General features: G+C 41.4%; 1 protein-coding gene across 1 annotated transcript; it reads left to right on the top strand.

The window, feature by feature from the left end:
- Positions 1-6,078: 6,078 nt before the first annotated feature.
- Positions 6,079-9,361, top strand: LOC149203774 (uncharacterized). Its single transcript, XM_089401981.1, has 3 exons — positions 6,079-7,440; positions 7,980-9,122; positions 9,269-9,361. The coding sequence occupies exons 1-3, from the start codon at positions 6,079-6,081 to the stop codon at positions 9,359-9,361; spliced, it is 2,598 nt and encodes an 865-aa protein (XP_089258107.1).
- The last annotated feature ends 2,274 nt before the right edge of the window (positions 9,362-11,635 follow it).

Below are 11,635 nucleotides of genomic sequence, written 5' to 3'. Positions count from 1 at the left end.
GAATGATTGATCATTTTGGTGTACCCTCCAAGTGACCCTCAAGCCTCCTCTTATATTTTTCTCGTTGACATATCAACGACCGAGATTAAGTCCTTAATCAACGACTAAGATTAGATCTGGCTTGATCCATGTCTTTTGGACCATTCTAACATAGTTTCATATTAATTCACATTAATATTTTAATTTTCGTAAGTTTAGACTTAGGGACTCCGTTAAAAATATTAATTATTTTAATATCTCCTGAACTGTTTAGAATCTAGCCAAACTCTTTCTGGGTATTGGAGATCTCATATGCCCCAACCTCTCCACCAAATTTCGTGGCTAGAGCACATCCGATGCTACCCCAAATCAACAATCACTTCATATCTAGAATTCATCTCCATATGGAGCCAAATGTTGACCACTGGAGTGGCCCTTGAGGATTATTTGAAGACTCCATGCCCAAGGATGTACCAAACGCTGCTTGTACCATCAAAGTTCATCATGCTACCAGAGTTTTATGACTCTACTTCTTCTTATCATTTTCTGTTGTACTCAAATTCCACAATCCCTGCGGGGACAATGTAAAAGTGATATTAGTATGAGGAGTTGAGTCATGTAATAGGCCTGGGTAGCCTAGGACCTTATCATCAAGTGAATATTACTTTGGGAGGTTTTTTTCACTTGGTTAATTATCATCTTCTTGGAAAGACTTAATAATTAATTGAGTTTTTCCTCCAAATACACCTCAAAGCCAGAGTACGGCTTGATGGTGAGGCCTTAGGTTAGTCCTAGTGTCTAGGATCAATATATATTACCATACTAGATCACACAAAAACTTTCATGGAATTTGGTTAGGTCTAAGGGATCATTTTTTAATTTTTAAAATTTTCCGTAGGGCGGAAATTAGAATAAAATTTGTATCTGAAATGTAATAAGTGATGTCTAGAGAAGTTGTATGGGGTATGAGTAATAAAAATTGCACCTCACCCTCAAATTTCTATCAAGACACACTTTGAGGGGTCAAAAATGTGTTCTAGATCTTCAAAACCCACTTATCCTAAGTTTAATGGAAAACGTGACAATAAATTAAGTCAACAATTAAATAAATGGAAAAAAATAAATATCCACAAATGCTAAATGATGTGGAAATGAAGTGGAAAATCATGGAGAAGTTAAAGTGAAGTCCCAAGGTGATGTGAACTCCTAAAATCAAGGAAAGGACATGTGCTCAAGGAAATCAAATTTCTTGACATAAATGCAGTAGCTTTTGACTGAGAAATTTGAATTTGTGAAATTAATGCACATTTGGGAGGATTTGGGAGAATATTTGGTGGAGATTTTTGTGGGAAATTGTCCCCACATTGGTTCCCACCCATACACACTTGTCATTTCATCATGGAATTTGATTTTGCTTAGGAATTCTGGATGCCACTTGGGAAATTCAAATTTGTATGAAGGTGCTTTGGGATTGTCACCATTTTCCTTGGGATTGGCTCTCAAGCTTTTATATAATAAGAGTTTTGGTCTCTCCCTATGTAATTTGGAATACGAGCTATTGGGCTTAAGGATACACTGTTGGATTGTACACTCATTTTCAATATAATACAAAAGACATTGGGGTTACTTGTGAGGTGTTCTTCTCCTTGTGTATGGTAATTTCTTGATGTTCTTGTTCTTATATTTCTATTTGCTTCATTATGCTATTATTTCCATCATGTTTTTCAAGTTATGTTGATGTGTAGCTATCTCATATTAACATAAGAATTGTTTAATTGCTCTAGGTAGAGAAATGTTTTAGATGATGTCAAATATATCCCTAGAATTTTCTCTCCATTGGATTTGGTTAATTCCATGTGGATCTAATTGGTTTTGGTGAAGTTGTGTAGAAAATTTCTCTTTGTTTGAGCTTCAAGCGTGGGGAAGTTTTTAGAGGAACCAACCCACTCTTGAAATATTCAAGAAGAACCCATATGTGTTAATTTCCAAAGTCTAATCATTCTGATTTGTCTTGTAGGGGTTCCTTTGAGTTTTAAGCTCTTATCTCTTGCATTCAATCAATTCAATATTTATTTTTCAAGTATTGTGCTTCATTTGCTAATACCTTTCTATTTCAAAGAGCTAAATCATGGCTAGTCAAAGAGGAGAGTTTACTCATACTCTTTGGCTTAGCCTTTTGTAGATTATATTGTACACATATTTTGTAATTTTTTGAGCTAATACTTGGTTTGTTTTGTATCCCTTTCTAATTTTATTTCTTGTAGCAACTTGCGGGATTCATCTTCAAAACTATTAACAAGTTTGTTGCAGGACCTTTGGGCTCTCAAGTCAAGATCATCTCTCTCTTTCTCTCTCTTGTCCATGGGCATTAGGAGGCTTTCTTTGGCAAGGCCGAGTTCCATTAGGGGCTTCATTCTCTCTCTCTTGGCCGTGGGCATTGATGAGGCTTAGCCTCTCTTCTCTTGTAAAAAGCTGAATTCTCTTGAGCCTTTCTTTGGCCTCAATTGCAGAAATTTCTCATCAAGGAAAGGTCTATAGTCTCAAGCTTCATTGTAAAAGACTTTCCTTGAGTTTGGAAGTGGCTACATGGTCTCTTGCCTCTTGTAAATTAATAAAAATTTCTGATTTTTGGAGCGTGGGTTCTATCCACTGGCATCCCTATCTCTCCACCTTTAGGAAAGGACTTATGGTTTGATTTGTTGATTTCATTTCACTTACATGCATCTCATTTAATTTGCTAATTAATACATCCATGCATCTCACTCATTTTTCTTGCTATCCATTTTGATTTGCTACAAGTCTTAAGTTCATTTAATTTATAGTATATTCAATTTTCATGCAAGCATCTTTAACTTGACTTTATTTAGCTTGAATATTGTTCACTTATGCTCACCATTGAGCATTTACATCTTAAGCTTTGATGCATCAAGTACTTGGGAAATTTCACTTTACAAAGCAACATTCCATTTTATTTCAAGCTGTTTTCAATTTAAAGTCTATTTCTTTTGCAAATTTAATTTTGAGTTTACTTTTTCACAAACATTGCCATTTACTTTACATGCAAGCCAGTTTCTCGTAAGTCTTAAAGTTTTATTTGCTTTGGGTAGTTCACAAATATCATAAGGCAAAGTAAATATCTTTCACAATCTCACATGTTTATGCAATCTTGCGTTTAAGGCATCTCCAACATTTACCTAACTTTTGCAAATTTACTTCCCGTGTCATAGTAGACATCTTAACTTAGTTGGGCATTAAAAATCAACCTCCAAGCTTGGTTGATAGAAATCGTAGGGAAAAAAGACTTTCTTGGAAAGTTCTTCCATTTGGTATAAAGTAAGGTAAAAGTGTTGTGACCCTACAGTTATGAAGGTGGCTTGTCCCTTTGTAGGCTCATAAGACTCAGTGGACGTGTATCGTTAATGACACCTCTATGCCCTCGCCCCTTCTTTCTTATAGTAACCCCACTTTTACCCTTTGGTAAGAGCTCAAGAGGAGGAATTTTCACCTAGATTAGGCATTTTAGATTAAAAATTATCCAAGATAATTGCATTTAAATCTAGTATAGGCACATTTTATTTTAAAACATCCCATGGTTTTATTTGCAATCGATCATTTTACTTGTCATTGTTGAATTGAATACTTTGTTTTGGCAAGCATTATTTCATCTATATTTTGCAAATAGAATACTAATTGTTTTCCTTTTGCAAGATATCCTTGTATGCTTTGATTTAGCAATTGATATATATTTGAAAGCATCCTTATATCTTGTATCATTGTGCTAACATTTTTTTTGTTTCACTTTCAGGGTTTCTTGTGTTTTTATTTGAAAACATTTCATTTATATTAAGCAAATATCTTTCATATTTTGAGCAATACTTTAAAAGGTGTTGGTTTTTCATATGCTTATGCTTATCTCACGTGTTGATGATTGTTAATGGCTATTTCATTTCATATTTCTCACATCATATTTGCTTATCATCTTTAAAAGGTAATTCACTTCATTTTAACATTCTCCTAGAAACCTCATATCTTTAACTTTATTTTCTTTCAGGGACCACTCCCCATAGCTAGCCTAGGAGAGAGGTTAAATGAAGAGAGTTGGGCATAGGTGACAACCCCTTCTCTTAGTTCCTAGCCACCAACCACACCTTATGGGGTTAAAGGATTTTCTCACTAACTGTAGGTAGGTGTAGGCGGCAAGGTCAACACTCTCTCTGTCATACAATGCGCATTGTTGGAAATAGCTCCACCAAAACGTGCCACAATACTCACTGGAATGCCTCCCAAATACCTGCAAATCTCCCTAGAAAATACCTTCTATTTCCTGCCCCTATCTCTCCACAAATTATTCTCCCTTCTTCCCTTGCGCAGGCTAAGTTAGAAACCCCTTCGCAATGCTTAGAGTGAAAGAAATGGCTCCTCAAAATCCTTGCCTCATAGCCCAACAAATTCACTAGAAAATTTTCGGCTATGTGTGGGAAAAACCCTTGCAAATCCTCTGAAACTCTAGCAACCTATAGCCAATCTCAATTTTAGAGTTTCAAACAACTTCTGCGCCTAAGGAAAATACACACCAACTAGAAATGATTTGCAATGTAGCTCCTTTAGAAGTCCTGAGATAGACTTCTCTCTACTCTCCTAAGGTGACACTCAAAGTTCATCAAAGGTAGAGGTGGAATTCCCGCTTGGGAATCCCTCGTGCTAAACAACATCGGCAAGAAAACTTGTGTTCAAAAGTAAAATTGTCAAAAGATGCAAATGAAGACCTCTTCTCCTTATTTATAATTGCTAGCCTCCTTCTCTCCCTTGATGGCCCCCACACTTTCTCTCTCCTAATTTGTACCCCATCATCTTTTCTTTCTCCTCCAAGAGTGCGAGTTCCCTTCTTGTGCCGAATTTCTCTCTTGTGGGCCCCACGTTCCACTAAAGCTGCAATTTCTCTTTTTCCTCCTAAGTCCCAATGCCGAAATTGCCTCCTCTTCCAAAAATTGTCTCTAATGCGGAGAATCAAAATTGGGGATATTACACCTCCATAGCCTTCTTGTGCTGGATTGAAGAAGGGAAATGATGGCAAAGGTGAAAATATTTAGCCTACTCCAACACTTAGAAGAAGGGCATTGTCTAAACATTATCCTTTTTGGAGTTTTTGGATGGAATCTGGCTAATTTTTTTTTGGTGAAATCTTAATCTTTGTTGTTTAAAATGAGTTTTCGACTGCATATATGGATTCAACACATTGAAAAACCCCTGAGGCAATCAGATTGTAGAGAGTTCACAACTTAAACCTGTGATTCCAACAAATCCCTGCTAGATTATGAGCAAATTAAACTGGAAAACCCTCCAAAATGTATAATAGATAGACTATGGCTAGAAGAAGTGGCAAGCCAATTAGTTGGGAAAAAGGAGGAGAAAAAGACGAAGAGGTCTGCATCAAACAAGACATCCCTTGTTTGCCATTGCTAAGAAGAGAGGTCAAAGCGTTGTGAACTGTTGGTACGTAGAGACATGCTCAGTTTGTGGGAAGAAAGACTATCATGAAGTAGTGTGTTGGGAGAAGCAAGCCACATCCTATAAACCAAATTACATTCAGAGGATAAATGAAATACACTTCCCCAATCCATTAATGAAATTATAGGTCTATGGTAGTAGTGACAAGAAATTTTTCCACCATTGCATGTGTTGACTTTTGGTAGCATCGAATGTGCTCCAGCCTTGAAATTTGGAGGAGAGGCTAAGGCACATGAGATCTCCAAGACCCAAAAATCATTTTGAGAAATTCCAATTGTATGAGGAGTTATTAAAATAATTAATATTTTTAATTGGTTCCTAAGTCTAAACTTGGGAAAATAAAAATATTAATGGGTATTAATAAAGATAAGGGTGTGAAGATGGTAAATCCTTTGTAACTTAACAAATCGATGAGGCGGTGGGAAAACGGGATGGGACTGAAGCAGCCTGATTACTAGGGTTTCGTACTTTCCTCAGACGACGCAGCCTGACCTTTGCAGACAGCCATCGAGGACCTGACGCTGCACCCAGAGATCACTCATTTGCATTGGAAGGGACCGGAAGGCAAATGGATAACCCCCAGGGGGGGTTATGGCGACCTCCCCCATGGAAAATAAAGTGCAGAACCAAACAGAAGGAACGATACGCTTTGGATCGATCAACGAGAATGTGATCAATCAGGAGATCCCGCGCCAGCATGAGCGCAATGGCAAGAACAAACCGGATAATAAGGGGGATGAAGAAACAGGGCGGAATAACCGACCAGAAGATACCCCGAAGGTCTCCTCGACCACCTGCAAACCAATAGCAACAGATCGACCCAGAATCGAACTGCCGGGAGAGAAAATAGAAGAAAGAATCCAGTTTATGCAAGATCATGCGCTCATCGGGAAATTTATAGGGTTTTGGCCGACGGAAAAAGCCCTACACAGTTGGATCGCAGCGAAATGGAAGCCAAAGGGTGATGTAACTCTGCAGCTAGGCCCAAAAGGATTCTTCACAACGATCTTCTTCTGCCTAGAAGACAAATACATAATCCTAGTGGAGGGACCTTACTTTTTCAACTCAGCAGGTCTATACTTAAGGGACTGGGCACCCAGGTTCAACCCGGATAAGGAGGACCTCACTTGGGCTCCGATTTGGATAAGACTATACTCACTCCCAGATGAGTATTGGGGCGAGGATATCCTAAGAAACATTGGAAATGGTCTGGGGGAATACATAAAGGCTGCCGAAGAAACGAAAATGCGAAGATACACATCATACGCTCGCATCTGCGTCTTTATGCGCCTAGACAAAGCTTTGCCAGAATCGGTAATTCTCTCTCACCGTGACTATGAATGGATTCAACCCTTAGACTATGAACATGTCCCGTTTCGCTGTCGTAAATGCCATGCCATAGGGCATCTTTTTAGAGATTGCCCCCTAAATGTCAAAGCTACTGCCCCTATCCCCTCTGACTCTTTGACCCATGATGGCTTCACCAAAGCCCCTACCCGCAAACGAGCTCACAAAAAATCAACAACAGGGAAGAAACCCCAGCAAAATAACACCTCTGACCCTGCGGTCAGAAATAGCTTTGGAATCCTGGCTCAAACCACGGAAGAGAAAAACACTTCCTCTCCCCCCAACACTGATATCCCTTCCTCCTCCACCCAACCACCTCTTTCAGGCCCCTCCTCGAACCTTCCTCCAACCAAAGCGGTCCCAGATAACCCCTCGGAAAGCAAGGAAAAGCAAGGGGAAAAAGAAAATGAAATGGAGGTTGACGGGTCCTCAGACCCACTCCAAAGCTCAAACATGCCCTCGGAAGAGGACAACCAGATGCAGCGCATGGAGGAAGAACCGGAGAGTATAGATCTAAATGGATTAGACATATTAGAACTTGAAGCAGCATGCAAGAAGAAAGCTTATGAAAGCATCCCAGAGTTTCAGCTTAACAAACTGGAAATGGTAATTTCCAGAGCATACCATCAGCACCAGCTAGGTATCCAAGCAGGAAGCCAATGGGATTTAAGCCAAACTCCAAAAGACTCCAAAAAAAGAGGAAGAAGAATTGATCTCCAAAGAACAATAGCGGTAGGGAAGATCCTGGTAGACTCAGGCAGGTATGCTAAGCTTACGAAGTACTACAAGCCCTCTACCAATAGTGAATCATGAAGCTCATTTCATGGAACCTAAGGGGGCTCAATAGCCCAGGAAAACTCAGAATGCTAAAAAATATGTTAAGAATGGAAAAGCCGCAAATATGCTTTCTCCAAGAGACAAAATGTAACAACTCAACTCTAGAAGTGATCCTCTCTAAAGCATGGCCAGGTAGTCACTCGGTGGCGGTGGATGCCTCTGGGGCATCTGGAGGGCTGGCTATCGCATGGAACTCCCAAGCACTTACCCTCACGAACTTTCATGCTTCTCATAATCTAATTCAAGCTGCTTTTCACATAATAGGCACGAATATACATGGGCATCTCTCGAATGTATATTTCTCGCAGGAAGCCAAGGAAAAAATTGCTCTCCTCCAGACCATAGAAGCTCTTAACTCCAATAGAAGGCACCCGCTCTGGATTGTTGGGGGGGATTTTAACATGATAACAAAATTAGAGGAAAAGATTGGGGGCAAAAACAGGCTGGAACAGGAAAACACCCTCTTTAGAGACTTTATCCAGAACGCATCCATGATAGATCTACATTATTGCAATGGCACTTTCACGTGGAGTAATCGAAGAGCAGGCAAGCATCAAATAGCCTCCAAGCTAGATCGGTTCCTTATCTCAGACAACTCGATTCACCTAGGGGGAGACTTCTCGGCAACCATTCTTCCACATTCTGGATCCGACCACTGGCCGGTAGCCCTTCAATGGCAGCGTCCTGGCAGCACCACAAGAAGACCTTTTCGCTTCGAGGAATTTTGGTTCACCCATCCCTCATTGAAAGATTTGGTTCACTCTACATGGACATCCTTCAGGCCCCCAGACGGCTCCAAGATGTACCAGTTCCAACAGAAACTCAAACATTTAAAGCTCTGCCTCAAGCGATGGAACAGAGAGACCTTTGGAAACATCTTCAGGGCGCAAGATGATCTCCATAAAGCTCTGAAGGAATTGCAGCAAGAAATAAGTACAAACGGCCACACAGAGAGAACCCTTAAGCAGGAGCAACTCATCCACAACCAACTTGAGGAGAGAAGAAGGCAGGAGGAGATATACTGGAAGCAAAAGTCCAGAATCAGATGGTTAAAAGAGGGAGAACGAAATACCAAATTATTTCACAGAACCACAGTGCAGCGTAGAATGTGCAATAATATTCCTTACATTCAAACATCAGGAGGAGAAAGGGTGGAACAACACGAAGATATTGAGAAGGAATTCCTCAACCACTTCAAGCAAGTCCATCAAGAGCCTGACATCAACAGACGTCCAGCAATCGAAAGAATCATACGCAATGTGCCAAAATTAATTACGGAGGAGCACAATGAACTCCTCCTTAGTCCAATCCAAACACAGGAAGTGGACGTAGCTATGGCTCAGCTTAAAGAAGGTAAAGCTCCCGGCCCGGATGGTTTCACCACCACTTTCTTCCACAAGTTCTGGGAGCTAATAAAATTGGAAGTTTGGGAAGTGGTTGAGGAATCGCGAGTGAATCACTGGCTGCTTCCCTCACTCAACACCACATTCATAGCCTTAATCCCAAAAGAGGAGGACTCGATCAAACCGGATAAGTTTAGACCGATCGCACTCTGCAATGTAATATACAAAGTCATCTCCAAAGTCATTGCAAACAGGCTAAAGCCCCTCTTGCCTATGCTCATTTCCCCGGAGCAGTCAGGATATGTGGAGGGGAGACAGATCATGGACGGCATCATCCTCTCGCATGAGATCATTCACACTCTCAAGCACTCAAAACAGGCAGGTATGCTCCTAAAACTGGATCTTTCAAAAGCTTTTGATAAACTCAGCTGGGATTATGTACAACAAATGCTAACTGCTTTCGGTTTTAGTCCCGCATGGATTCGCTGGGTCATTAGCCTCATCTCCTCCACTAGTTTCTCCATACTCGTGAATGGGATCCCTTCTCGACCCTTTGCCCCCTCCCGAGGCATAAGGCAAGGGGACCCTCTTTCCCCCTTCCTCTTTGTTTTAATGGCTGAAGGACTGGGACGTCACATTAATAATGCCCTTCACACTCATCAGCTTAAAGGTCTCTCTATTCATCAGCTGCCTGCCATTTCCCATAAGCAATTTGTTGATGACACCATGCTTTTTGGTTACCCCTCCGTTCAAGAAGCTTCCAGATTTAAAGCTGTGCTCAATGACTTTGCCGAAGCCTCTGGAACCAACATCAATTGCTCCAAATCGCAGATCTTCTTCTTTAATACCCCTCCGGTTGTCAAGTCTGCTATAGTCCGCATTTTGGGGTTCCCTATCGCCACCCTTCCCTCCAAGTACCTTGGGCCCCCCCTCACTGTCTCAACCATCAAGCACTCCTCTTGGCGCAACCTCATTGAAAAGCTTGAATCCCGTCTCAACCAGTGGACGCACAGAGCATTGAACTTAGTCAGCCGCGCAGTGCTCATAAAGGCCGTTCTACAAGCAATGCTGCTGTACTTATTTTCAATCCTAGCTGCACCGAAGTGGGTCCTAAAAAGACTAAGGAATATCCAGAGACGCTTCCTTTGGGGCGGCAATGCAACTAATCGCAAATGGGCATTGGTAAAGTGGAGCACTGTATGCAAACCAAAAGCAAAAGGAGGCATTGGGCTTCGAGATCCGGAGCACAGCAATGCCATCATGGGGGCCAAAATATGGTGGCAATGGCTCACAAGTCCCGGCAAACCATGGGTTACATTATGGACGGCAAAGTATGCCAATCATCGACCCCAGGAAGAACTCATCAGATTAAGGCCCAATGATAAAGGATCACTAATTTGGAATGCAGCCAAAGAACACTATCAAATGATTCAGCAGCACAGTTTCTGGGAAGTAAGAAATGGTCTCACCACCAGATTTTGGACAGACGCTTGGAACCAAATGCCTACTCTTAGTAATGTTCTGAACCTGCCTCCGGACACCATTGAGGAGGAGACACAGCAAGCGAAGATTAGGCAATACTGGGCTCAGGACTCTGAGAAGGGATTCAGAATCTGGAAACCGGGTAACCATGTTCTAACAAATGAAGATATACAACTCTCTGTGGAGCTGGAAAGGGAACTCAACAAAAGGAAAATTAGGTGTGACGAGAGTAGAGACATTCTAAGGTGGGGATACCAGCCGAAAGGAGCCTACACCACATCCGAGGCCTACAAAATCTTATGCAATGAATCCGTTCCTCAGGACCCAATCTGGAGTAAAATATGGAGTTCGGGCTCCTGGCCCAAAATCTGTCATTTTCTCTGGCTGGTAGGACATCAGAGAATTTTAACCTGGGACAAGCTTAGAAGAAGAAATTTTCATGGCCCCTCCATCTGTTACAACTGCAGCGCCCATGAGGAAACTCTCCAACATCTGCTGGACTCTTGCCCCCTGGCAAATCAACTCTGGGAAAAAGCGAGCTTTCGGTGTCAAAGAAGATGTAGACTTGAGAATGACATCACGCACTCAATTCGTCAGTGGCCACAGAACCCTTACAAGAGTGAAATCCTCAATCATCTTTAGAAACTAATACCCGGGCTAGTTTTGTGGAGCACATGGAAGGAGTGAAACAAGCGTATATTTAAAAATCAGTACTCCACGATAGACAACATTTGGAACCTGCTATGCAGAAATCTTCAGGAGACTCTTATGTTAAAATCCTGGAAGGAGGAGGACTGGCCTACGCTAGCCAGCGAAAAAACCATTATGGACAACTGGCAAATTCATCATACTCAAGGCTCTCATAAGATGGACCACTCTAAAACCAACAACAAAAATCAGAACACATGGAAGCCCCCAACAAGGTCTACATTCAAACTCAACTTCGATGGAGCTTCAAAAGGGAATCCTGGTCTCGCAGGCTTTGGAGGAATAATAAGAAATCATGAAGGTGCCCCCCTAATGTTGTATTTCGGAAACATTGGATGGGACACCAACAACTCAGCTGAGCTAGAGGGTCTATGGCGGGGATTACTACTTGCTGGAGGACACAACTATCACCCCCTGGAGGTGGAAGGAGA

The sequence above is a fragment of the Pinus tabuliformis genome, chromosome 2_1 (assembly GCF_031772625.1).
Source record: "Pinus tabuliformis cultivar Carrire ecotype Pingquan chromosome 2_1, CPIR1, whole genome shotgun sequence".
In the NCBI taxonomy this organism is placed as follows: domain Eukaryota; kingdom Viridiplantae; phylum Streptophyta; class Pinopsida; order Pinales; family Pinaceae; genus Pinus; species Pinus tabuliformis.
This window is presented reverse-complemented; position numbering and strand designations above follow the sequence as displayed.

Bases quoted from the DNA above. Each gene is read 5' to 3' on its own strand.
- LOC149203774 (XM_089401981.1), top strand. From the start codon at position 6,079: ATGGCGACCTCCCCCATGGAAAATAAAGTGCAGAACCAAACAGAAGGA. The intron at 7,441-7,979 runs GTAATTTCCAGA...TATTTCTCGCAG, and splicing joins AGCTTAACAAACTGGAAATG to GAAGCCAAGGAAAAAATTGC. The intron at 9,123-9,268 runs GTGAATCACTGG...CATTGCAAACAG, and splicing joins AAGTGGTTGAGGAATCGCGA to GCTAAAGCCCCTCTTGCCTA.